At 44.5% G+C, this 12,210-nt stretch overlaps 1 protein-coding gene across 1 annotated transcript; it reads right to left on the bottom strand.

Moving 5' to 3' along the window:
* Nucleotides 1-1,766: 1,766 nt before the first annotated feature.
* On the bottom strand, nt 1,767-12,084 carry LOC122763059 (GRIP1-associated protein 1-like; the record flags this gene model as incomplete). Its single annotated transcript, XM_044018163.1, has 16 exons — nt 1,767-3,222; nt 3,338-3,507; nt 3,633-3,726; nt 3,816-3,932; nt 4,466-4,596; nt 5,621-5,720; nt 5,842-5,898; nt 5,978-6,073; nt 6,778-6,855; nt 6,943-7,056; nt 7,155-7,256; nt 8,929-9,039; nt 9,149-9,244; nt 10,756-10,890; nt 11,389-11,481; nt 12,007-12,084. Coding segments are annotated over 16 exons (1,641 nt in total), but the record flags the coding sequence as incomplete, so codon positions are not given.
* Nucleotides 12,085-12,210: the final 126 nt, after the last annotated feature.

Genomic DNA, 12,210 nt, shown 5'->3' with positions numbered 1-12,210 from the left:
AGAACAGTGAAGAACTGAAGAACTGTGAAGAACTGAAGAACTGTGAAGAATTGAAGACCTGTGGAGAACTGAAGAACTGTGAAGAAGTGAAGACCTGTGAAGAACTGAAGACCGAGAACTGAAAACAGTGAAGAACTGAAGAACTGTGAAGAACTGAAGAACTGTAAGAATTGAAGACCTGTGGAGAACTGGAAGAACTGTGAAGAACTGAAGAACTGAAGGAAGAACTGTGAAGAATTGAAGACCTGTGGAGAACTGAAGAACTGTGAAGAACTGAAGACCTGTGGAGAACTGAAGAACAGTGAAGAACTGAAGAACAGTGAAGAACTTAAGAACAGTGAAGAACTGTGAAGAACTGAAGAACTGTGGAGAAGTGAAGAACGGAAGAACAGTGAAAAGTGAAGAATGGTGGAGAACTGAAGACCTGTGGAGAACTGAAGAACTGTGAAGAAGTGAAGAATGGTGGAGAACTGAAGACCTGTGGAGAACTGAAGAACAGTGAAAACTGAAGAACTGTGAAGAACTGAAGAACTGTGAAGAACGGTGGAGAACTGAAGAACAGTGAAAACTGAAGAACTGAAGAACTGAAGAACTGTGAAGAACAGTGAAGAACTGAATAACTGTGAAGAACTGAGAAGAACTGAAGAACTGTGAAGAACAGAAGAACTGTGAAGAACTGAAGAACAGTGAAGAACTGAAGAACTGTGAAGAACTGAAGAACAGTGAAGAACTGTGAAGAACTGAAGAACTGAAGAACTGAAGACCTGTGGAGAACTGAAGAACAGTGAAGAACTGAAGAATTGTGAAGAACTGTGAAGAACTGAAGAATGGTGAAGAACGAAGAACTGTGAAGAACTGAAGAATGGTGAAGAACAGTGAAGAACTGTGAAGAAAGAACTGAAGAACTGAAAAGAAGAATGAAGAAAGAAGTGAAGAATGGTGGACAACTGAAGAACAGTGAAGAATTGAAGAACTGGGAAGAACTGGGAAGAACTGGGAAGAACTGAAGAACTGTGAAGAACTGAAGAACTGTGGAGAACTGAAGAACAGTGAAGAACTGAAGAACTGTGGAGAACTGAAGAACAGTGAAGAACTGAAGAACTGTGAAGAACTGAAGAATGGTGAAGAACGAAGAACTGTGAAGAACTGAAGAATGGTGAAGACCTGAAGAACAGTGAAGAACGTGGAGAACTGAAACAGTGGAGAACTGAAGAACTCTGAAGAACTATGACAGAGAGACAGATGAGGACAGAGTCAGACGGCGAGTTTCCTTCTGAAACGTCTTTCATTAAAACCATGTTTTAAAAAACAATTTAAGGGTTTTTCTTAATTAACCCTCAGGTAATCAGACTGTGCCTCGTTAAGGTAAAACTCGTCCAGAGGACACTCACCTCTTTAATCTGTCGTCCTCTGTGGGACAGGAAGTATCGGACAGTTAATTAGCATCGAGCACGGCGGTGTCTCCCCGCTGATGAACCTAAACTCGACCTCCATCAGCAGAAGAAACAGAGAGGATTGTGGGAAGAACAAAGGAAAAAAAGTGTTGTCACCAAAAACAAACTTTATTGAAACAAACAAACCTCTGATGTTTGGAGACGTCATGTTACATCACGGTCCAGGAAAGAGACGGTAAAATGAAACGTTTGTCCCAGTGACGGCGTTCATGTGGTCATGTGTTCATATGTTCATGTGCTCATATTTATAATTAAAGGTTTAATGAGATGAAACATTGAATATTCAAACAAAAAACAAACACGTCTCAGATCATATTTTATCATAGTTTGAATAAGAGTCGTCATCATAATCATAAATAATCGGCGGAATCTTCACTCACACACACACGCGCGCGCACACACACACACACACGAACAAAGCAACATGAGTCGTGGTCCAGGACAAAGACAGATCCTCCTGAGTCAGAACAGTGAAGACAAAGAGACGTCCAGAAAGTGGTCAGAGGTCAGGGTGCAAATATTTTAGAAAAACAAAACAAAAAACTGAATTCTAAAATTCTAATAAAGAGAAACAATGTTGAAATAAAAATATAAGACATAAGTGAGTCTGTTTGGTTTTTACCAGTGCAAATAAAGACAAAACACTTCACACACATCAGAGTTTAACGTGAACCACATGACACGAGCTGCGATTCAAGAGAAAAGATGAAATGATGAAAAAAACGATATTTATCTTTTTTTAAAAACAACAAATATGATCAAATTCTTTGAATTTAAAAGTTTTTCCACTTATTCTGACAAAGTTCCTCAGTTATGATGTCAGAGCTGTGATGTCATGATGAGGACTACATAAAGGTGCGTCACTAACTTTGATTAGAGACTAATAAACTCGAGACGAAACATTTCGAGGCGCCTGATGAAAATCCATCATTTTTTTCAACATCAAAACACAGATAGAACATGACCGGACAGTTGTTAGCTTAGCATTAGCCACGGGAGAGTTGTTAACTTAGCATTAGCCCTGGAAGAGTTGTGAGTTAAGCATTAGCCCTGGGAGAGTTGTTAGCTTAGCATTAGCCCCGGGAGAGTTGTTAGCTTAGCATTAGCCCCGGGTGAGTTGTTAGCTTAGAATTAGCCACGGGTGAGTTGTTAGCTTAGCATTAGCCACAGGTGAGTTGTTAGCTTAGCATTAGCCCCAGAAGATTTGTCATAAAATTACATTTACTCATATTACATTAGTTGTCATTGCACCTTTAGTCGCGCCACGAAAAAACTACAGCTGTAGCTTCAGTTTCATAGAGACCAGGAAATTGACAGATCCAAACACACTTACAGCAAATGAACAAACTGAGCTGTTCCAGGACCAAACCCAGACATGACCTGGCGCGTGTGCGCGCACACACACAGAAGTGTGCGTGCATACGCGTGCGCGCGCGCGCACACACAGCAGAAACAAACTTTACAGTCAGTTACAATGTGGCTTCCAGGTCATAGCCAGGACTCATAAGTGTTAATTACAGTACATTCAAAAGCAACATTTACGATGTTTCCATTCCCCTAATTACAAATGGACACATTCCTGCACTTAGTCCCAGCTCAGCAGGCAGACTGGAATGTCCAAGTATTAGTCCAAGCCCAGAAAGTGTTCAGGTGTGAGTGTGAGACCAGCTGAGGGAATGGAGTGTATCAGGTCATAGTCTCATCCCGAACCAACTGCACTGGAGTCTTTAGTGAGACGGACTAACTCCTGGGACAAAACCTCCAGGTCCTAAAGACACAAGGACACAATCACTGTTATTGATCGTCAGTCACATTAAGACCTTCTGCAGGTGCATGTTCTTGGTCATGTGATGTTAATGTAATCTGTCAGTAGGGGGCGTTACCTTCTGCAGATGCATGTTCTTGGTCAGCTGCTCCTCTAACATGTTCTGCAGCTTCTTGTTCATTTCTCTCAGGTTCTCGTCTCCTGGTTTCACCAAATCCCTGAGGACCGAACTCAGACCTCTGTCGCCCTGGGACCCGCCATGACCACTGACTGCCCCACTGGACACGTCTGAGGGGACAAAGAGATTGGGACATGAGGAGACAAGGAGATGTGTGTGTGTGTGTGTGTGTGTGTGTGTGTGTGTGTGTGTGTGTGTGTGTGTGTGCGTGCGTGCATGCGTGTGCGTGTCCCACCTCTGCGACTGTCCATCACGTACGTCTCGATGATGGCGCTCTTCCTGCAGATGTCCTCAGCCATGGACGAACAGCTGACCTCCAGGTGTTTCACCTGAGGAGGTCGAAAAAAAAAAAAATATGGCAGTGACTGAAGAACGACCGTGTGACTGATGGTCGTCATGGTGACAGAAGAGTCCTCACCTTCTCCTCCAGCATCCACTTCTCCTGCTGAACCTCAGCAAGACGCTGGAACAGCTCTCCAACCTCATCATCTGACAACTCAGCAGGACGCTGAGACTGAGGACTTCCTCCTCCAGACTGAAAGAGAGACACAGAAAGAGACAGACAGAGATAGACAGTGAGAGAGAGAGAGAGACAGAGAGACAGAGACACAGAGAGAGACAAACAGAGACACAGAGACACAGAGAAAGAGACACACAGAGAGACAGAAACACAGAGACAGTCATCATAAAAGAACTGGACATTAGAGAACATCATTTCCAGATTTGACAAACACTGATCACAATCTTGTGACGTGATGATGGACTAAGAAAATAATCTTATCTTCTGATAGAAGACGCATTTTTAAATGTTGGTCTGTGTGTGTGTAAGCTCCTCTGTTTAAGGTGTTTCTATCAATAGAAACATGTTGCCATGGTGACACAGAAATACTTCAAAGTCTCTTCTATTATCTGACACAGAGACAAAGAGAGGATGATGGGACATTTCAGTCCTCACTACACAAGCACAACAGCAGGGACGAGTCATGTGACACGTGTCGTGAAGTTATCATAAGGTTTTACTTTAGACCGAAGACAACATTCAAACACGGTCCAACTGTCTCCGCCCACCTTGTTCTGATTGGTCGGCTGAACTTCCTTCATCATGTCTCTGTAGGAGAAGGAGGAGATGGAGGACGAATCTCCAGTCTGCTGAGTCCGACTGGGACTGCTGATCTCCGAGAGGACGAGTTCCTCCAGACCTTAGACAAAAATCCAGAAGAGGACGACGTGAGGACAAACTTAACACACTGAGATACATGTCCCACATCACAAAACCAACACATCTATAACTGCAAATCCCTGTCCCTTCTCATCACTTTAAAAGATACTGCACTGTCGCTTTAAGACAGCGGACGAACACTTTATGACAGTGGACTGTCCCTTTAAGACAGTGGACAGTCCGTTTAAGACAGTGGACAGTCCGTTTAAGACAGGTGCTGGCACAAATAAGTATCTACTTTAAAATGTCTGATTCTCAGTTTTGTGCAGAAGAGTCCTTTAAACATTCATCACTGCTCATAGATAATGGATGTGTGAGTGTGCGTGTGTGTGTGTGAAGACGCCAGTGTGTCCACCTCAGCTTTGTGAATCACAGCTACATTAAATATTGAGCAAAAGGTTCTGGACTGAGCCAGAACCTCAGAACCTCCTGATGCAGTCTCACTCACACATTCGCAAACAGACACACACACACTAAAAGTGATATCACTAACCTTAACCATAACCAGTTAATGACTACCCTTAATATAACAACAATTCACCCAGAGGTCCATGAGTCCATGGCTTTGGGCATCACAGAGTCACTATCGTGACATCACAGCAACATCAAAGTGAAATCACAATAACATCACAGCAACATCAAAGTGAAATCACAATATCCAAAACAACATCACAGTAACTTCAAAGTGAGATTGCAATAACATCACACAGACATCACAGTGAAATCACAGTAACTTCACAGCAACATCCCAGTGACATCACAGTATCAAAACAACATCACAGTAACTTAACAGAAACATCACAGTGGCATCACAGCAACATCAAAGTGAAATCACAGAAACATCCCAGTGACATCACAGTAACTGCACAGCAACATCACAGTAACATTACAGTGAAATCACAGTAACATCGCAGTGACATCACAGCAACATCAAAGTGAGACCACAGTGACATCACAGAGACATCAAAGTGAGATAAGTGACGTCACAGAGACATCACAGTTACCTGTTCTGGTTTTACTGTTGGTCAGAATCTCCTGCAGTCTTTCCTGAAGTTTGTCTGCTCGTTTCCTCTCAAGCTGTAGCTGACGCTTCAGATCCTTCAACTGAGACAGACAGAGACAGTCAGAGACAGACAGAGAATTACACAGACTTGATGACTTTTAACTTTTCGCAACCTTCATAATTGTTTTTTAAATCTAGTTCATCTTTGGGTGTCTGTCTCACCGCTGCGCTCCCCTTCTTCTCCAGAATCCTCTGTCCATCCAGTGTGTCTTTGATCTCCTTCAGAGACACATGGAAACAGAGTTTCAGCGGAGCCTAACTCACAGGTAACTTCATTGTGTGTGTGTCTGGCCATTACCTGTCTGAGTTTGCTGATGATGTCACCGTCTTCATCCCTCTGTTTCTCCAGCTCCACCAGCTGCTGCTTGACTGTCTCCATCTGACATTGTTTCTCCTGAGGGACGGAGACACCATGGTAATGTGTGTGTGTGTGTGTGTGTGTGTAAGCAGACTACACTCCCTCACTTTTAATCTATCCCACCAGAGGATTAATTCATTAAACATCTGCAGTTAATTCTCCTCTAATCCTCTGCTGCTAATTAATACAACTACACACACACACACACAGGACGAAGTGTGGTCGTATGAGGCATTTAGTGTGTTACATAAGTCAGTTTAACATGTCCATGTCTTTATCTCACTGTGAGACAGACTTTTCCAACAGGAAACTGAAGTTTGTAAACCACTCACTCTCCCACACCAAACTCCATAGAGAAAAACAGTGATTTTAACATCACAGCACACAGGAGTTGTTGATCCACTGCTGCCTCCATCACTAAGTTCAAATGTCTTATTTTGTCACTTCGGCATTTTAAAATCTTCATTGAGATTTACCTCAGTGACACAAAGCGACCACACGAGGCAGCAGTAGACCAGCAGCTCCTGTGTCCCCGCGAGCTAAAATCACTGATTTTCTTTATGGACTTTGGTTTACAAAGTGACCACACACACACATACGGACACTTGTGGATTGAACTGTGGACTGTCGGTGACCACTGTGGTCCAGTCCGTCCACACATGTCACTGAACCTGAACTCAGGAAGTGACACAACCAGTGAAATTGTGTGTGTGTGTGTGTGTGTGTGTGTGTATACACACCTCCAGCTGTAGTGTGTGTTCTCTCTGTAGCTCTTTGATCTCCTCCTGATGTTCCAGTGACTTCTTCTCCATGTGCTCCTACACACACACACACACACACACACACACGATGATGAAGATGTCGTCTCTATAGTCATGATGAAGTCTGTGTGTGTGTCTGCTGACCTCGGCCTCCTTCAGTCTCCTCTCAAACCATCCTCTGGTTCCCTCCATGGACTGAAGCTGAGCCTGTAACTCCTCCACCCTCGGCTGGAGACACTCCAGCTCTTTGGAACGAGCCTGGACAGACGGACGGACAGACACACACTGTAAACACACTGTACAGTGTATGATCACATGACTTGTGTCCTCCTCCCCCACTCCTCCTCCATCCCTACCTTCTCGTCTCTCAGCTGCTGTCTGATCTCCTCCTCGGAGCGATTCTTCTCTTCATGGAGTCCTCGCAGCTCCTTCTCATACCGAGCCCTCACCCCGAGAACCTGAGGAGGAGAGGAGGAGAAGAGAGGAGAGGTTTGTGAAATGCTCTCACAGAAAACAACATTCTTGGTAAAAGTGAAACATTATTTTCGTAAAATAAGGTCCCAGAGAAGAGAGGTTCTTTGGAGGTTGTTTGGTCTTTTCTCTTCATGATAACTTCCTGACTTCTGTCTCCGTTTCTGTGATTGTTAACACTTTACACAATAAGACGTCTGATCTGATCAACCTTCAGTCTGTTTGATAAGGCTCTGGAGAGAACTGTGTAGTCAGAGCAAAGCAGAGCCACTGACAAGAGACGAGGAGACTGTCTCTGACAAAACCTGATGTAAATCAGGCCTGATAGTGAAGAGACAGAAGTCCCTGGTGCCTGTTCCAAAGTCATCTGATTGACAGAAACTCTCAGAGTCCAACTCCCAGAGTCCAAACTGCACTGCTCTGTCACAGAGAGTCCATGTATGTATGGTTCCTCATCTCTCCTGGTTCCTCATCTCTCCTAATCTCTCCTGGTTCCTCGTCTCTCCTCTTCTCTCATGGTTCCTCGTCTCTCCTCATCTCCTGGTTCCTCATCTCCTGGTTCCTCTCTCTCTCTCCTGGTTCCCTGCCCTCCCCTCATCTCCTGGTTCCTCTTGTCTCCTGGTTCCTCGCCCTCCTCATCTCCCGGTTCCCTCATCTCTCGCCTCCCGGGTTCCTCTTCTCTCTCCTCTCTCCTCATGGTTCCTCGGTCTCCCTCATCTCCTGGTTCCTCATCTCTCCCTCGCCTCTCCTGGTTCCTCTTCTCTCCTCTCTCTCATGGTTCCTCGTGTCTCCCCTCATCTCTCCTGGTTCCTCGCTCTCCTCTCTCCCCGGTTCTGCCTTTCCTCGCCTCTCTTCTCTCATGGTTCCTCGCCTCCTCATCTCCTGGTTCCTCTTGGCTCCTGGTTCCTCTTGTCTCTCCTCCCTCTTCTCTCATGGTTCCTCGCCTCCTCATCTCCCGGTTCCTCATCTCCTGGTTCCTCGCTTTCTTCTTCTCATGGTTCCTCGCCTCCTCTTCTCTCCTGGTTCCTCTTGTCTCCTGGTTCTTCCTCTCTCCTCTTTCACTCATGGTCCTCGCCTCCTCATCTCTCCTGGTTCTTCCGCCTCCCTTTCACTCATGGTCCCTCGCTCCCTCATCTCCTGGTTCCTCGCTCCCTCTCTCTTCATCTCCCCTGGTTCCTCATCTCTCCTCGCCTCTCCTGGTTCCTCATCTCCTCATCTCTCCTGGTTCCCTGCCTCCTCTTCTCTCATGGTTCCTCTCTTCTCTCCTCTCTCTGGTCTCCTCTTGTCTCCTGGTTCTTCATTTCTCCTCTTCACTCATGGACCCCTCGCCTCCTCATCTCTCCTGGTTCCTCGCCTCCTTCACTCATGGTCCCTTGTCTCTCCTCATCTCTCCTGGTTCCTCGTTTCTCCTCTTCTCTCATGGTTCCTCGTCTCTACTGTATGTCCTCGTGCTGGAACGGGAGAAGAATTGCTGGCACGGATTTGTGATTTTTCAATCTGGTAAAACAATCAGATTTAAACTGTCCCTGATATTCAGAGAGTGAGAAGGAAAAAAACAACACAACAGTAAACGTTTTACTCCCTGAGCCTCGGACAGAGAGCGTGAAGAAGAGAAAGAGGAGGAGCTCTCTGTGGAGGCTCCTCACATCTCAGTCTCACCTCCTTCTCATGCTGCAGTTTGAGGTCAGACAGCGCCTCCTTGTGGTCAGACTTTTCCTGATTCAGCTGCATGGCCAGGTCATCTAACATGGTCTTCCTCTTCTCCGCTGTCTGCACGCACGTGCACCCACACACAGTAAGAAAGATCACATTTGTGTTTTTGAGATGTACAAAAACTGCTTGTGTGTGTGTGTGTGTGTGTGTGTGTGTGTGTGTGTACCTTCTTGGCCTCCTCCAACTCTCTCAGTAGTCTCTCCTTCTCTTGGCCTTCTTCTGTTAACTGTTCCAACAACTTCCTGTTGGCAAAGTTCGACTCCTGAGACACACACACACACACACGTACACGCACACACACACAATTTTTCCAGGTCCAAAAAACTTGTAAACCACAGGACATGAGTACATTAGTGTCCCGTGTCATTAGCTGTGATGATTTAGGCCTGGTTCACACAAATTCCAATTGTTAAAGCGTAAAAACAAGAGGCGGAACTATATATAAATGTATATATAACGTGATTATATACATACATATACACACATATATATATATATATATATATATATATACATGTATGTATATAAATACACATATATACACACACATATGTATGTATACATATATATTTATACATACTTGTGGCGATACACTAATCTCACGTTACAATACGATACACGATATTGAGCTCACGATATGATTCGAGGCGATTAGATACGATTCCATCATTTTCTGAAAGATTTTAAAGGGACAGTGTGATTTTAGCATCAATTACACAATATATGTCTCTGACTTGACAGAGAGTCTACAGCTTGCAAATGCTGGACAAAATAAAATCAAAAACGTGGTGAGAAAAAAAGATCCATTTATTGAAGTGCAAACTGTAGTTTACATGCCTCTTAAAAGTAAATAAAGTGCAGTCCTCGCTCTCCTTTTCTTTTTAAAACCGATATGCTCCCACACATCTGCTTTAGAATGGTGCTGGACTTATAATACTACCCGCCATTTTCTTGAATCTCCTCGGGTAAGCAGGTAGATGAACACGTCTACGTCTGTGTAAAGGGAGTATCTAGACGGGTAACTTGCTAGAAATGCGCTACAGCGACACTCGCGGCTGGCAGACCCAATCGCTCTTCCTGCAAAAGCGAACAGGGAAATGGGCAGCGAGCAGAGTGCCAGGCGGGACACGGAGGATTTAAATGGGACTTAATGTATCGATACTCGTGGCTGAAAAATCGATACTTTCTGTGGAAACAAAATATCGATATACATCGCAGAATCGATAAAATCGCCCAGCCCTAATATATATGTATACATATCAGTAAAGTTTAATCAAATATAAAGGAGAGTTTCTCATCGCAAATGCACCGTTGTTAAAAATAAGTGGCAAGGAAGACATTCTTAAAGTCAAATAAAAAAGTCAATAATCCTTTTATAATGTAAATAAATAAAAGATTTTCACCCTCAGCAAAACCTCACCCACTGCGCCCCCTTGTGGACATTTATGGGCCTCGCTCATTTTTTGCACACAGTGAACTTGTGCCCTTGGCCTGGGATTGAACCGGCGCCGTTTTGGTTACAAGCCTGATTCCTTTCCTCTAGGGCTCGGACTAATCGGTTAAGGTATGAAGTGACCTTTCACCCTGTGCCCACTGGGATTGGCACCAGCAACCCTGCGACCTTCATTTGGTGGATGAAGTGATCGACGATAGATGGATATATTTGAGTGCGAGTGTGTGTGTGTGTGTATTCAGTTCTTTTAATCAGAGACACACAATTTAATCACGACGTTCTGGTGCCTCTGTGGGTCTGTGTGTGTGTGCGAGTCTCACCTGCAGCTGTGAGTCCAGGTCGTCTCTCTGAGCAAACAGTTTCTCCTGCTCAGCTCGTACCTGCTGAAGCTCAGTCGTCAGCGCCTCCTGCTGTTCACGCAGCAGATTCATCTCCTGTGTTTTCACCGTCTGGATCTGGACATCAGACACGAGAAGATAGGTGTGAGACAGGAGAAGACAGCAGGTGTGAGACAGGAGAAGACAGCAGGTGTGAGACAGGAGAAGACAGTGGGGTGGAGTGGCTCAGTGGTTAAGACCGGTACCCTGTGTGCGAAATACATCATGGTCGCAAGTTCGATTCCACCCCTAGCTGATTGTACTCGTTTCCATTGTAAGTCGCTTTGGATAAAAGCGTCTGCTAAATGACATGTAATGTAGAAGACAGGAGAAGACAACAGGTGTGAAGTGTCTTTTATGGAGATGACGTTTTGTTGCATCTTCATCTGCACAGAGACTCGTTTTGCTCAGGTTTCAGAGAGTCCATCTCTCAGAAACCTGTTCCAGGATTTTGTTTGAGTTCTACATGATGTTCTTCAAACTTTATTATTCTCTCAGACTTGAGACAACGTCACGTTCTATGTAACGTTCTCCCGGTTCTATCCGTTACATCCATGCGTTTACAGCACATGTTACCTGTTCTAGAGCCGCTAGGTTGGTCCTCAAAGCATCGTTCTCTTGCAGGATGTTCTCCACCTGCTCCTGACTGCCTGCACTCTGACTGGCTACCTGCAGTACCAGTCGACCACAGGCAGGGGGCAGCAGAGCCAGAAGTACAGCAGGAAACAGAAAGAGACACACACACGAAGACGTAAAATGTAAAAAAATAAAAAATAAATAAAAGACAAAAACAAAATGTAGGAAAATAAAGAAACAGAATTAATAAAAACCCAACAAATGAAAAGAAAGAGAGGAAGAACAGAAGAAGATTTAGATTCTGGAAAATATCAGTGTGTGTGTGGACAGATTGTCCTACCAACATTAGAGACAGGACAAAGTTTATATGTGTCCACAATGCTGTGAGAGGAGACAGACAGGCGGAGAGACAGACAGATAGAAAAAGAGACATGTGCTGTGCCGTTCTGAAAACAGCATTGTTCTTTATAATATTTATTCTTTTGTCCGTCCTGACACAGGTAAATGTTTGTCTCCGTTTACTAGTTTTCTCTCTTGTCGACATCATGACACCAAATCACAAAAAATACCATCAAGAGGCAGTGTGTGTGTGTGTGTGTGTGTGTTTGTGTGTGTTACCTGCTCTCTTAGTGTGTGGACAGTCAGCTCATGCTCTTTGTCTTTGCTCTGCAGACGTTCTCTCAGTTCTGCTGTCGTCTAAAAACAAACTGACATGTTAGTGACATGTTCTGCCACTAGAGGGCGCTCACACACAAGAACCAAAGTGACAAGCTGAGCCAATGTTAGCTTCTCTGAACTTCATGAGGGTTAAAACCAGAAGAA

Source organism: Solea senegalensis, unplaced genomic scaffold (assembly GCF_019176455.1).
Source record: "Solea senegalensis isolate Sse05_10M unplaced genomic scaffold, IFAPA_SoseM_1 scf7180000016402, whole genome shotgun sequence".
Classification (NCBI taxonomy): Eukaryota; Metazoa; Chordata; class Actinopteri; order Pleuronectiformes; family Soleidae; genus Solea; species Solea senegalensis.
Note: the sequence above shows the minus strand (reverse complement) of the source record. Positions and strands in the feature narration are given on the sequence as shown.